This window comes from Trachypithecus francoisi, unplaced genomic scaffold (genome assembly GCF_009764315.1).
Source record: "Trachypithecus francoisi isolate TF-2019V2 unplaced genomic scaffold, Tfra_2.0 Lachesis_group17, whole genome shotgun sequence".
Taxonomy (NCBI): domain Eukaryota; kingdom Metazoa; phylum Chordata; class Mammalia; order Primates; family Cercopithecidae; genus Trachypithecus; species Trachypithecus francoisi.
This window is the reverse complement of record NW_022681462.1, coordinates 25225991-25238731: the sequence shown is the minus strand read 5'-3', so window position 1 is coordinate 25238731 and position 12741 is coordinate 25225991. Positions and strand designations below refer to the sequence as shown.

General features: G+C 39.5%; 1 protein-coding gene across 1 annotated transcript in view; it reads left to right on the top strand.

Moving 5' to 3' along the window:
* The window catches only part of M1AP (meiosis 1 associated protein), a 90055-nt gene that overhangs the window by 27160 nt on the left and 50154 nt on the right, over positions 1-12741 (top strand). The window contains exons 2-3 of the mRNA XM_033175235.1: positions 3920-4105; positions 12537-12705. Of these exons, the coding sequence (XP_033031126.1) occupies positions 3920-4105; positions 12537-12705 (355 nt within the window). The remainder of the gene's footprint in view (positions 1-3919; positions 4106-12536; positions 12706-12741) is intronic.

Sequence of the window (12741 nt, the reverse complement as noted above, 5' to 3'; positions counted from 1 at the left end):
AAAAAAAAGAATTGATGTTTGAAAAGACACTAATCTGTCAAGTGTACTTGTCATTTTGCAACATGACAGCAATCCAACTGTTAATTACAGTTAAAGATAAACTATAAAATCCCCTTCACACTTACTGTTGCTGACTTTGACAGAAGTGCCTGGAAACAGGTGTGCAAGGGAGGCCTGAGGATCGAGGATTGTTTCTGACCCACAACACCCACACCTCAGAAGCTACTGTTGTGACTGAAGGTGTTCAAAGGCCCTGCTACAGTCTGAAGAGCATTAGGTTTTCACCTGCTAAAAACATTCTTCTGTTCTGTTTCTTTTTCTTCACACAGAGAGGATTCACTGACTTGCAGTTTCAGTTTAAATTGGTGGCACTTGACAGGTACAAATAGTGTCTGGTGGGACAGCATGGCCCTGCAAGCTGAGCACTCTTGGCCTGGAGTTAACTGTCTGCATGTGGGGTGGGAGCTCCATATGAGGCCTCTGCAGAGTGGGGCAGACAGGTCCGTTACTCTGGCTGCTGATTACATCCGTGATCATGGAATTCCTTCACCCATCTCTCACTTGATATCGCTTACCCACTTGCCTTCCGTGTACCACATCTTCTCCTGACCTTCACTTGCTACTAGATTTCCCCCAGCCATATCATCATAGAGGCTAATCAGAATAAGACGGTAGCTTTGAATTTGAGTCCTTGGTTCCTGTGGTTAAATGTTTGCTGTTAGCTTTAAAATATGGGTCAATATCTTGCTTTACTCCAGAGAACCATTTGAAATTCACGGGACCTGCACATTCTCCATGGTTGACATGTGCCCAGACTGAGCAGTCAGTTTGCAGATTCGACATTGCCAAAGAAGTGGGAGTATTAAATACTAGAACTGCTAAGAGTTTTCAAGGATATGTATATTTATTATAATGTTTTTACTTCAGAACCTTAGGTAATAGAAATATAGGACATTGCTTATTTTAAAACATGAGAAGGACATAAAATGGAATAATTGCTTATTTTTCCCCAGATACTCGTAAAACAAATGGTATGAATTTTTTTAACTTTTATTTTAAGTTCAAGGGTGCATGTGCAGGTACACAGGTTAACTTGTGTCATGGGAGTTTGTTGTACAGATTATCTCATCACCCAGGTATTAAGCCTACTACCCATTAGTTATTTTTCCTGGTCCTCTCCCTCCTCCCACACTCCACCCTCTGACAGGCCCCAGTGTGTGTTGTCCCTTTTTATGTGTCCATGTGTTCTCATCATTTAACTCCCACTTATAAGTCAGAACATGCAGTATTTGGTTTTCTGTTCCTGCGTTAGTTTGGAATTTTTATTGTTAAATCCGTAGTAATATGTCATCACAATTGTAGACACAGACAAGCTCAGTCTGAAGTTGTGGCTGGTTCTAGGTGTCATCTAATAATGACACCCTATATGGCATCACCAGGCTGGACTGTCCTGATCACTGAGAAGTAAGGCTTAGATTCCAGCCGTTGTGAATCATTCTGTAACTGTCCTATAGTTGCAGTACAACTGCAGACACATAATTAGAACAATGTGCAGCATTTTTATATATAAAATGTAATAGAATGAATTTATGACATGGAAATGCCTTATAGGGTATCACATTTAGTCTTTTAAAAATACCAAGGTGAGGCTTAAAATTTTTAGTACATATTCTCAAATTGGAGTTAAGTTACATTTCTTTTATAGCCTTTTGGGTATCTGGTCAAGAGAAAACAAGATTTTTCTCTGTTTACAGTGATGCAATAAGCTCAACACATTTTGGCCACCAAATAAATAAAATAGGAATAAAAATTGATACTGAATGTTGTATCATTTGAGCAGTAATTATTTTATTTATTCACACAAACCTGAGCTAATTGAAAGAAGAGCCCAGCCTGTCTATGCCATTAAGAGGAACATTTCCAATTATCAAGAGGAACATTTCCAATTAAAGCTATGTTTAATGCCAATAATTATTTCTTGAAATTGGTATATACATGTTGTTTTAATAAACTGTATATGAATGATAATTCTAATAATAACTCAATCTAGAGTGCCCCTTAGAGCTTATGCTCATAGGAAATTTAGAATTCTTGCAAAATATAGCTATTTTTGATGCAGAGAAGTATGATGGGATAATCAATAAAAGGTTGCCAAGCATAAAATTTCTTTTACATTATGATAAAACTCTCAGGGAAAGTGAAATGGAAATATGGGTTCAAGGAGAAAAAGGAACAATCTAAATTTCTATCTCTTGGGGGAAAAAAAGAGCTTGTTCATGTACTTTTAACATTGAATAATGGTAAGTATCAAATCACCATGGCATTTAGATTCAATTGGAATCTGTTTTGAAGAGTTATATTATATTTTTATTTTTAAATGTTGATATTTAAAATATGCTGGAAGTTACATCCTTAGCAACCACTTATAAAGTTGGAATTTTAAAATATAGATGTTCACTTAAAAATGTATAAGGGGGTACATTGTTTTTCAGATTCTTTTATGGGGTACATGAGAAGAAGTGCTTAAAGCCTACTAGGCTACACCTGTGGTGTGATTTCTTCTCATTTCTTTCTCAGTTTTCTTATTTTCCTATCTACATTACAAGTTTTCTTTGTGCAAGAATTATATCCAATTTCGGCCGGGCGCGGTGGCTCAAGCCTGTAATCCCAGCACTTTGGGAGGCCGAGACGGGTGGATCACGAGGTCAGGAGATCGAGACCATCCTGGCTAACACGGTGAAACCCCGTCTCTACTAAAAATACAAAAACTAGCTGGGCGAGGTGGCGGGCGCCTGTAGTCCCAGCTACTCGGGAGGCTGAGGCAGGAGAATGGCGTAAACCCGGGAGGCGGAGCTTGCAGTGAGCTGAGATCCGGCCACTGCACTCCAGTCCGGGAGACAGAGCGAGACTCCGCCTCAAAAAAAAAAAAAAAAAAAAAGAATTATATCCAATTTCTTGTGTTTTCACCCCCAAAGACTTGGGGAGAGAAGAATGTAAGCAACTGTGGAGCTAAGCCCAGGAAGGGGGTGACTTAAGCCATCTTTGTATTCTGGCAGGTTTACAGCTCATGCTCATGGATTTTATGTGCATTGCAGATATTACTCAGTTCTGCTCTTTGGTCAGGAAGCTGTCCGCGTCCCAAAATGTAATTCTTCCTCACCCTCCACCTACCATTGATGCATGGAATCCCTTCAAATGATGTCACAAATCTTCAGTCCACATTTATCAAAATGCATATATCCTTAGGAGAAGTAACATTGATCTAGTATCAGATTAAATTAGTTGACTCGTAAGAGCAAGTTCTTATAAAGGTAGATGAGGAGAACCAAAAGGTTGCTTGTCTAGGTTAACATGTTGGCTCCTTAAGCTGACTGCAGACTAACCCAAGTATCTCTTCTTTACTGAAGTTATCCTAAAGAGTGTATCAGATAGGACGTATGAATTCTGAAGTGATCAACCATATCAAAATTCTCACTTCTGGGAAAACATCATTTTTAAATAGAGAAGCTTTTGGTGCCTAGACTGACTAAGAAATAAAGATAAAGTCTATGGTAAACACTGTCTGGCCTGCAGTTTGCAGGTCACCCCAAAGTAAAACTAAGCAGTCACACAACTGGATTTCCCTTTGTGTGAGTGAATGAGTTAAAACACTTCCTTTCATGTTTCTGGTAACTCTACATAATCAAAACCTTTATGGCTGCAAATTTTCCTTCCTCTGGTGTAGGGAAGATTTTGGTGCAGTACCTAGAACACAGTAGGCATTCAGTAGATGTTGGTCAAATAAACAAATTTTCAGGAAGGGAAGGAACTGCTGAGGAATTATTTATAATAAATTTAGTTATTTATAATAAATTTAGACTGCCAATTAATCTGAAACCTGGTCCCTAAAGACTTGTGTCTGATTCATTTTTCTCTGCAGCAAGTGAAAGGGAACTTTCCTAGGTTGCAGACCTGCATTTCAGAGCTCCGCATGTTACAGAGAGAAGGCTGTTTCAGATCACAAGGCGCTTCTCTGCGGCTGGCAGTAGAAGATGGGCTCCAGCAATTCAAACAATACAGCACACATGTGACCACAAGGGCAGCTCTGACCTATACCTCCCTGGAGGTAAGTGATGCTGGCCTTTAGGACTGACTCCAAGCTGTGTTCTGATTTCAGTCCATATAGGTCATTGTTTATCATCCTTACGTTGTTCTCTCTTTGATTCACTCTGGATGTAATATTCAAAGCTAGATTTTCAGCTCACTACAGGCAGAGGACATGTTTCTCTTCTTCCTATAACCTGTACAGTTCTTAATGTAGAGATAGTTATAGAGAAGAGCTCTAAAAACATAGACTGAAGTGAATTATAAGGAAAAACTGAAATCAAAATAAAATCTGAATATGCCATCTGCCTCTGGGTTTTCGGAAATTGTAAAGCAAATGTTAAACTGCCTACATTGGTAGCTGTATTTATGTTTACCTTGGTACTTTTAGGAATTTACAGTTGTTTTTAATCAAATCTTGGCATCAAGTTGAGTAAATTTTCTCGGGATTAGCCAGTGTGCAAATGCAAGAGTGCCAGACTGAGCCAATCTTAAAAATATAAATAAGGGCGTGGCTGGATACTCCATTGGGCACATGAGCAAGTGCGAGTTAAGACAGTTTTGATCTCTTGTAACCTCAGGGATCAAATAGACAGGACAAAAAATAATCGTGTGGGATTGCTGGTTTCCAATTCTTCATGTAAGGAGCTTGGAAGTTGCCACTCCATTCTAACAACTAGTAAAAAGCTTAACAAACTAAAAAATCCACAATATTTTTTTAGATCCCTGAGAAGTGAGGTCACAGGGCAAACTTGCCTCCAAAATGGGAGAGACAACCAGACAAATATAGAGAATCACAACATACTGGAATAGAAACCTCCACAGGAGCCAGTGCTAGAATAGGAAACTCATTGACATTGCTACAGGCTAGGTGTGGACAAGTCTCAAATTCTAGGAGAGGATGAGCATTGTGGCTCACACCTGTAATCCCAGCACTTTGAGAGGCCAAGGCAGGAAGATCACCTTGAGGCCAGAAGTTCAAGAGCAGCCTGGACAACTTAGCAAGACTCCATCTCCACAAAAAATAAAGATTAGCCAGACTTGGTGGTGTGCACCTATAGTCCTAGCTACTTGAGAGGCTGGGGCAGGAAGATGGCTTGAGCCCAGGAGTTCAAAGTTGCACTGAACTATGATCCTACCACTCCACGCTTTTGTGAGTTTTACCTCCAGGAGCTCAACCAAGTTCTCATAGTGAACATCAGGAGAAAATTCCCTCATGCCTCTGACAGGGAGAGGGAAAAATGAACCATTTTGAAATATACCAGAGCACTCTGTTCTTAACAGGTATAAAGAAACTACCCTAACAGGTAGTTACTCAGGAGAAACTAGTTAAACAGAACCTAACCCCTAACCTCCTGGGATTTTATCAGAGTCTAAATGACCTGGAAGAAGGGAAATACCAAACTACACCCAGCTGTGTCCTTCAATGTAGCAGAAAGGAAATACTCACCTTCAGCCCACTCTACCCATCCTGTCCCACCTAAGTAGGGAGAGAAAAAACTGAGGGACACTTGTAAAGTTCACAGTCCAGAGGCATAGGTTCACTAAAAGACTGAGACCTAATCATACTTCCCCTCCCTCTATCCCTTACCACACATTACTAAAGGCCTGCTTATAGCAGCTCCTTTAGACTGGAACATCATGTACAACTATAAAAAGCATACTAAAAGACAAAAAACACAGTTTAAAGAGACAGAGCAAGCATCAGAACTAGACATGGCAGAGACACTGGAATTCTCAGACCGCAGAATTTAAAGCAACTATGATTAATATGCTAAGGCTCTAATGGATAAAGTAGACAGAATGAAAGAACATATGGGCAATGTAAACAGATGGAAATCCTAAGAAAGAATCAAAAAAGGTGCTAGAGATCAAAAACATTGTAATAGATGTGAAGAATGTCTTTGATGAACTTATTCGTAGACTTATGGCTGAAGAAAGAATCTTTGAGCTTGAGGATGTATCAATAGAAACTTTCAAATCTGAAAAAGCAAAGAGAAAAAAGACTGGAAAAAAAAAAAAACAGAACAGAATATTCAGGAACTGTGGGGCAACTACAAAAGGTATGACTTACATGTAACAGGAATACCAGAAGGAAAACAAAGAAAGAAACAGAAGAAACATTTGAACAATAATGACTGAGAATTTCTTAAAGTCGGATACCAAACCACAGATCCAGGAAGCTCAGAGAACACTATTAAACCACATGCTCCTGAACAATCAATGGGTCAATGGAGAAATTAAAAATGAAGTTTAAAATCTTCTTGAGTCAAATGAAAATGGATACACAATATACCAAAACCTATGAGACACAGCAAAAGAGGGAAGTTTATAGCAATAAATGCCTACATCAAAAAAGAAGAAAGATCTCAAATAAACAACCTAACATTGCACCTCAAGGAACTAGAAGAGCAAGAATAAACTAAACCCAAAATTAATAGAAGGAGAAAAATAGTAATGATCAGAATAAAAATAAAAGAAATAGAGGCTAAAAAAAATAGTACAACGCTTTGGGAGGCTAAGGCAGGAGGATCGCTTGAGGCCAGGAGTTGGAGACAGGCCTGGGCAACATAGTGAGATCCCATCTCTACAAAAAAAACTTTTAAATTACCCAGGTATGGTGCACACACCTACACCTCTAGTACTAGCTACCTGGGAGGCCGAGGTGGGAAGATTGCTTGAGCCCAGGAGTTTGAGGCTGCAGTGAGCTATGATTATACCACTGGGGTGACAGAGCAAGACCTTGTCTCTTTAAAAAACAAAAACAAAAACAAACACACACACACACACACACACATATAAAAGTTCAATTAAAAAAGAACTAGTTTTTTGTCTGTTTTTTTTTTGTTCTGTTTGTTTGTTTTGAGATGAAGTTTCGCTCTTGTTGCCCAGGCTGGAGTGCAATGGCGCCATCTCGGCTCACCGCACCCTTCACCTCCCGGGTTCAAGCAATTCTCCTGCCTCAGCCTCCCTAATAGCTGGGATTACAGGCATGTGCCACCACATCTGGCTAATTTTGTATTTTTAGTAGAGATGGGGTTTCTCCATGTTGGTCAGGCTGGTCTTGAACTAAAAAGAACTGCTTTTTTGAAAGGATAAAATCACAAAGTTTTAGCTAGACTAAGAAAACAAGAGCGATGATTTCAAATAAATCAGAGATTAAAAAGGAGACATTACAACTGATATCACAAAATACAAAGGATTATTATAAACTATTATGAAGAGCTATATGCCAACAAATTGGAAAACTTAAAAGAAATGGATAAATTCCTGTATATATACAATCTGCTAAGACTGAATCATGAAAAAATAGAAAGCCTAAACAGACCAACAGCGAGTAATGAGATTGAATCAGTAATAAAAAGTTTTCCATTGAAGAAAAGCCCCAGACCTCATAGATTCACTGCTGAATTCTACCAAACATTTAAAGAAGAACATTTTTTCTCAACTACTCTACAAACTTGAAGTGGAGAGAACTCTTCCAGACTCATTCTACAAGGCCTGCATTACCCTGATACCAAAACCAGACAAGGGCACAATAAAAAAGAAAACTAGGCCGGGCGCGGTGGCTCAAGCCTGTAATCCCAGCGCTTTGGGAGGCCGAGTCGGGTGGATCACGAGGTCAGGAGATCGAGACCATCCTGGCTAACACGGTGAAAACCCCGTCTCTACTAAAAAATACAAAAAACTAGCCGGGCGAGGTGGTGGGCGCCTGTAGTCCCAGCTGCTCGGGAGGCTGAGGCAGGAGAATGGCGTGAACCCGGGAGGCGGAGCTTGCAGTGAGCCGAGATCCGGCCACAGCACTCCAGCCTGGGCGACAGAGCGAGACTCCGTCTCAAAAAAAAAAAAAAATAAAAAATAAAAAAATAAAAAAATAAAAAATAAAGAAAACTATAGGCCGGCCAGGCGCGGTGGCTGAAGCTTGTAATCCCAGCACTTTGGGAGGCCGAGACGGGCGGATCACAAGGTCAGGAGATCGAGACCATCCTGGCTAACACGGTGAAACCCCATCTCTACTAAAAAAAAAAAATACAAAAACTAGCCGGGTGAGGTGGCGGGTGCCTGTAGTCCCAGCTAGGAGGGAGGCTGAGGCAGGAGAATGGCGTAAACCTGGGAGGCGGAGCTTGCGGTGAGCTGAGATCCGGCCACTGCACTCCAGCCTGGGCAACAGAGCGAGACTCCATCTCACAAAAAAAAAAAAAAAAAAAAAGAATAGGCCAATATCTCTGATGAACATAGATGCAAAAACCCTTAAAATATTTGCAAACCAAATCCAATAGCACATCAAAAAGATCATTTAGCATAATCAAGAGGGATTTGTCCCAGGGATGCAAGGATGGTTCACCATATGCAAATCGATAAACATGACACATCACATTAACAGAATGAAAGACATAAACCATATGATCATCTTCATGGATGCAGAAAAAGCATTCAATAAAATTCAACATCACTTCATGATAAAAACTCTCAACAAAATAGGTACAGAAAGAGTGTACCTCAACACAATGAAGACCATATATGACAAACCCACAGCTAACTCATACTGAATGAGGAAAAGGTGAAAGCTTTTCCTCTAAAAATCTGGAACAAGTACCAGGTGCAGTAGATCACGCCTGTAATCCCAAGACTTTGGGAGCTGAAATAAGAGGATCACTTGAGGTCAGGAGTTCAAGACTAGCCTGGACAACATAGTGAGACCCTGCCACTACAAAAAAAAAACTTTTTGGAAAAACTAGCTTAGAGTGGTGGTGTATGCCTGTAGTTCCAACTACCCAGGAGGCTAAGGCAAGAGGATCCCTTGAGCCCAGGAGTTCAAGATTACAGAGAGCTATGATCATACCACTGCATTCCAGCCTGGGCAACAGAGCAAGACCCTGACTTAAAATAAGGGAAACAATTCATGACATTGGTCTGGGCAAGTATTTTTTTTTTTTTAATAAGACCTCAAAAGCACAGGCAACAAAAGCAAAGATAGACAAATGGAATTTTATCAAACCAAAAAGCTTTTACACACCAAAGGAAACAATCAAAAAAATGAAGTGGGCCAGGTGCAGTGGCTCACACCTGTAATTCCAGCACTTTGAAAGGTCAAGGCAGCAGGATCACTTGAGTCTAGGTGTTCCAGACCAGCCTGGTCAACATGGTGAGACCCCCATCTCTACAAAAAAAAATACAAAAATTAGCCGGACATGGTGGCATGCATCTGTGGTCTCAGCTACATGGGAGGCTGAGGCAGGAGGATCAATTGAGCCTAGGAGGTCAAGGCTGCAGTGAGCCATGATCGCACCACTGCACTCCAACCTGGGCAACAGAGTGAGACCCTGTCTCAAAAAAAAAAAAAAAAATAGAGTGAAGTGAGAGCCTACAGAATGGAAGAAAATATTTGTAAACTATGCATCTGACAAGGGATTCATATCCAGAATATATAAGGAACTCAAACAACTCAATAGGGAAAAAATTAATAATTTGAAAGAGCTGAATAAACACTTCTCAAAAGAAGACATACAAATGGCCACAGGTAGGTGAAAAAATGCTCAACATCACTAATCAGAGAAATGCAAATCAAACCCACAATAAAATATTACTTCACCCCAGTTATAATGGCTACTATGAAAAAGATTTTAAAAATAACAAATATTGGTGAGGAGGTGGAGAAGGGGGACCCTCCTTACATTGTTGGTAAGAATGCAAATTAGTACAGCCACTATGGAGAACAATATGAAGATTCCTCAAAAAATTAAAAACAGAACTACCATATAATCCAACAATCCTACTACTGGGTATATATCCAAAGGAAATGAAATCAGTGTGTTGGAGAGATATCTTCACTCCTAGTTTTATTGCAGCACTGTGCACAATAGCCAAGATATGGAATCAACCTGAGTGTCTGTCAATAGATAAATGGATTTTTAAAATGTAGTATTTATACACAATGGAATACCATTCCTTCATAAAAAAGAATAAAAGCCTGTTGTTTGTGACAACATGGATGAGTCTAGAGAACATTATATTAAGTCAAATAAGCCAGGCACAGAAGGACAAGTACTGCATAATCTCACTCATTTGTGGAATCTAAAAACATTGATCTCATAGAAGTAGAGAGTTGAATAGCGGTTATCAGAGGCTGAGGAGAGTAGGGAGAAAGGGTGGAAAGGGTGGATGAGGAGAGGTTGGCCAATGGTGCAAAGTTACAATTAGATAGGAGGAATAAGTTCTGGTGTTCTGTTGTACAATAGCATGACTATAGTTAACAATAATGTGTATTTCAAAATAGTTAGCAGAGAGGATTTTGAATGTTCTCATCACAAATGAATGAGAAGTGTTTGAAGTGATAGATATACTAATTATCCTGATTTGATCATTATACAATGTATACATGTGTCAAAACATCACACTGTACCCGTAAATGTATACAATTATTATGTGTCAATTAAAAACAAAATAAAATTTTTAAAAATGGACCAAAGACCTTATCAGACACCTCACCAAAGAAAGTACACAAATGGTAAACAAACATGAAAAGATGCTCCACATCATGTGTCATCAGGGAAATGCAAATTAAAACAACAATGAAATACCACCACATACCTATTAAAATGGCTAAATTCCAGAACACTGACAACACCAAATGCTGGTGAGGATGTGGAGCAACAGGAACTCTCATTCATTGCTGATAGGAATGTAGAATGGCACAGCCACTTTGAAAGACAGTTTGATGGTTTCTTACAAAACTAAACATATATTTACCATATAATCCAGAAATCATGCTTCTTGGCATTTACCCAAAGGAGTTGAAAACCTGTCCACACAAAAACCCGCATATGGGTATTTATGGCAGCTTTATGCGTAATTGCCAAAACTTGGAAGCAACCAAGATATCCTTCAGTAGATGAATGGATAAATTATGATTCATCCAGACAATGGAATATTATTCAGCACTAAAAATAAATGAGCTATCAAGCCACAAAAAGATATGAAGGGACCTTAAATGCATATTACTAAGTGAAAGAAGCCAGTCTGAAAAGGCTGCATATATATCCCCAACTATATGACATTCTGGAAAAGGCAAAACTATGGCAATAGTAAAAAGATCAATGTTGCCAGGGGTTGAGGAGAAGAAGGGATGAATAGACAGAGCAGAGAGGATTCTTAGGGTGGTGAAAAGGCTCAATATGATATTTATTATACTGATGGGTACATGTCATTATGCATTTGTCTAGACTCATAGAATGTACTACACCAAGAGTCAACCCTAATGTAATCTGTGGACTTTGGGTAATTACGATGTGTCAGTATAGGTTCAGCAATTGCAACGACTTTGGTGGAAGATACTGATAATGAGGGAAGCCATGTATATGTGGGACAAGGGGTATATGGGCTATCTCTGTACCTTCCTTTTAGTTTTGCTGTGTACCTAAAACTTCTCAAAAAAATAAAGTCTTTTAAAATAATAGTAACAGTGCTTTAATCTACATCCCTCTTCATGGATCAAAAACGTCTAACTACAAATGAGAATTGCATACATTTAATGATTACCTTTCAGAGTTTAAAAGTTCAAGAGGAAACTGCTAATAATAATATAGAGTGGCCAGTCATGGTGGCTCACGCCTATAATCCCAGTACTTTGGGAGGCCAAGGCGGGCGGATCACGAGGTCAGGAGTTTGAGACCAGCCTGACCAACATGGTGAAACCCTGTCTCTACTAAAAATAAATAAAAAATTACCCGGGTGTGGTGGCACATGCCTGTAATCTCAGCTACCCTGGAGGCTGAGGCAGGAGAATCACTTGACCCCGGAAGGCGGAGGTTGCAGTGAGCCAAGATGGCGCCATTGCACTCCAACCTGGGCAACAGAGTGGGACTGTATATATATACTGTGTTCATTCAGATAGAATAAAACATTCAAATTGTATACAGACACCTGAATATTCCTTCAAGTGAGATATATTGGTCAAGGATAAGTACATTTTAGAGTCAAAAGAGCAAAAGAAATAGCTTGAGTGGATCCAGCAAGGAGATAAATCAGTCTGAGAATGTGAGATGGAAGCATCACTAAGAGAAAGGAGCATATAGGCTCTCTAATATTTGGTATACATTTAGTGAGTAAAATTTAAGAATCTTATTTCATCACCTTGTAAAATCTAAGTGTTTTGAGCCATGAGAGGCACCTAGTGGCTCAAGCAGTCTTAAAAGGCTAAAACACAAATATGGTTTCACCAGTCACTTTCTGGGGTCAGCTCAGCCTGATTGGAAAGGTCTTGTGATAACCTGTCCCACAAGAATCTGTCAGATAAAATTTGATTTTAAGTTACAACCAAATCCTTTTTGCATTAAACACAATAGCCACCACCACAGACTTATGCTGTATTTATCCTCTAGGTAGGAACTGTTATGTTCCTCACTCAGTACATCAGGGAGAATAGACACATTGATTCTTGGATTTATTTTCAGATTACTATTCTGACTTCTCAGCCTGGAAAAGAGGTGGTCAAACAATTGGAGGAAGGGTTGAAAGATACAGACCTAGCCAGAGTCAGGAGGCTTCAGGTCGTTGAGGTCACAAAGGGAATCCTAGAGCATGTGGACTCAGTGTCTCCTGTTGAGGATCCCAGCAATGATGGTAAGAATTTTTTTAACAAAGTGAAAAGAATGGTAA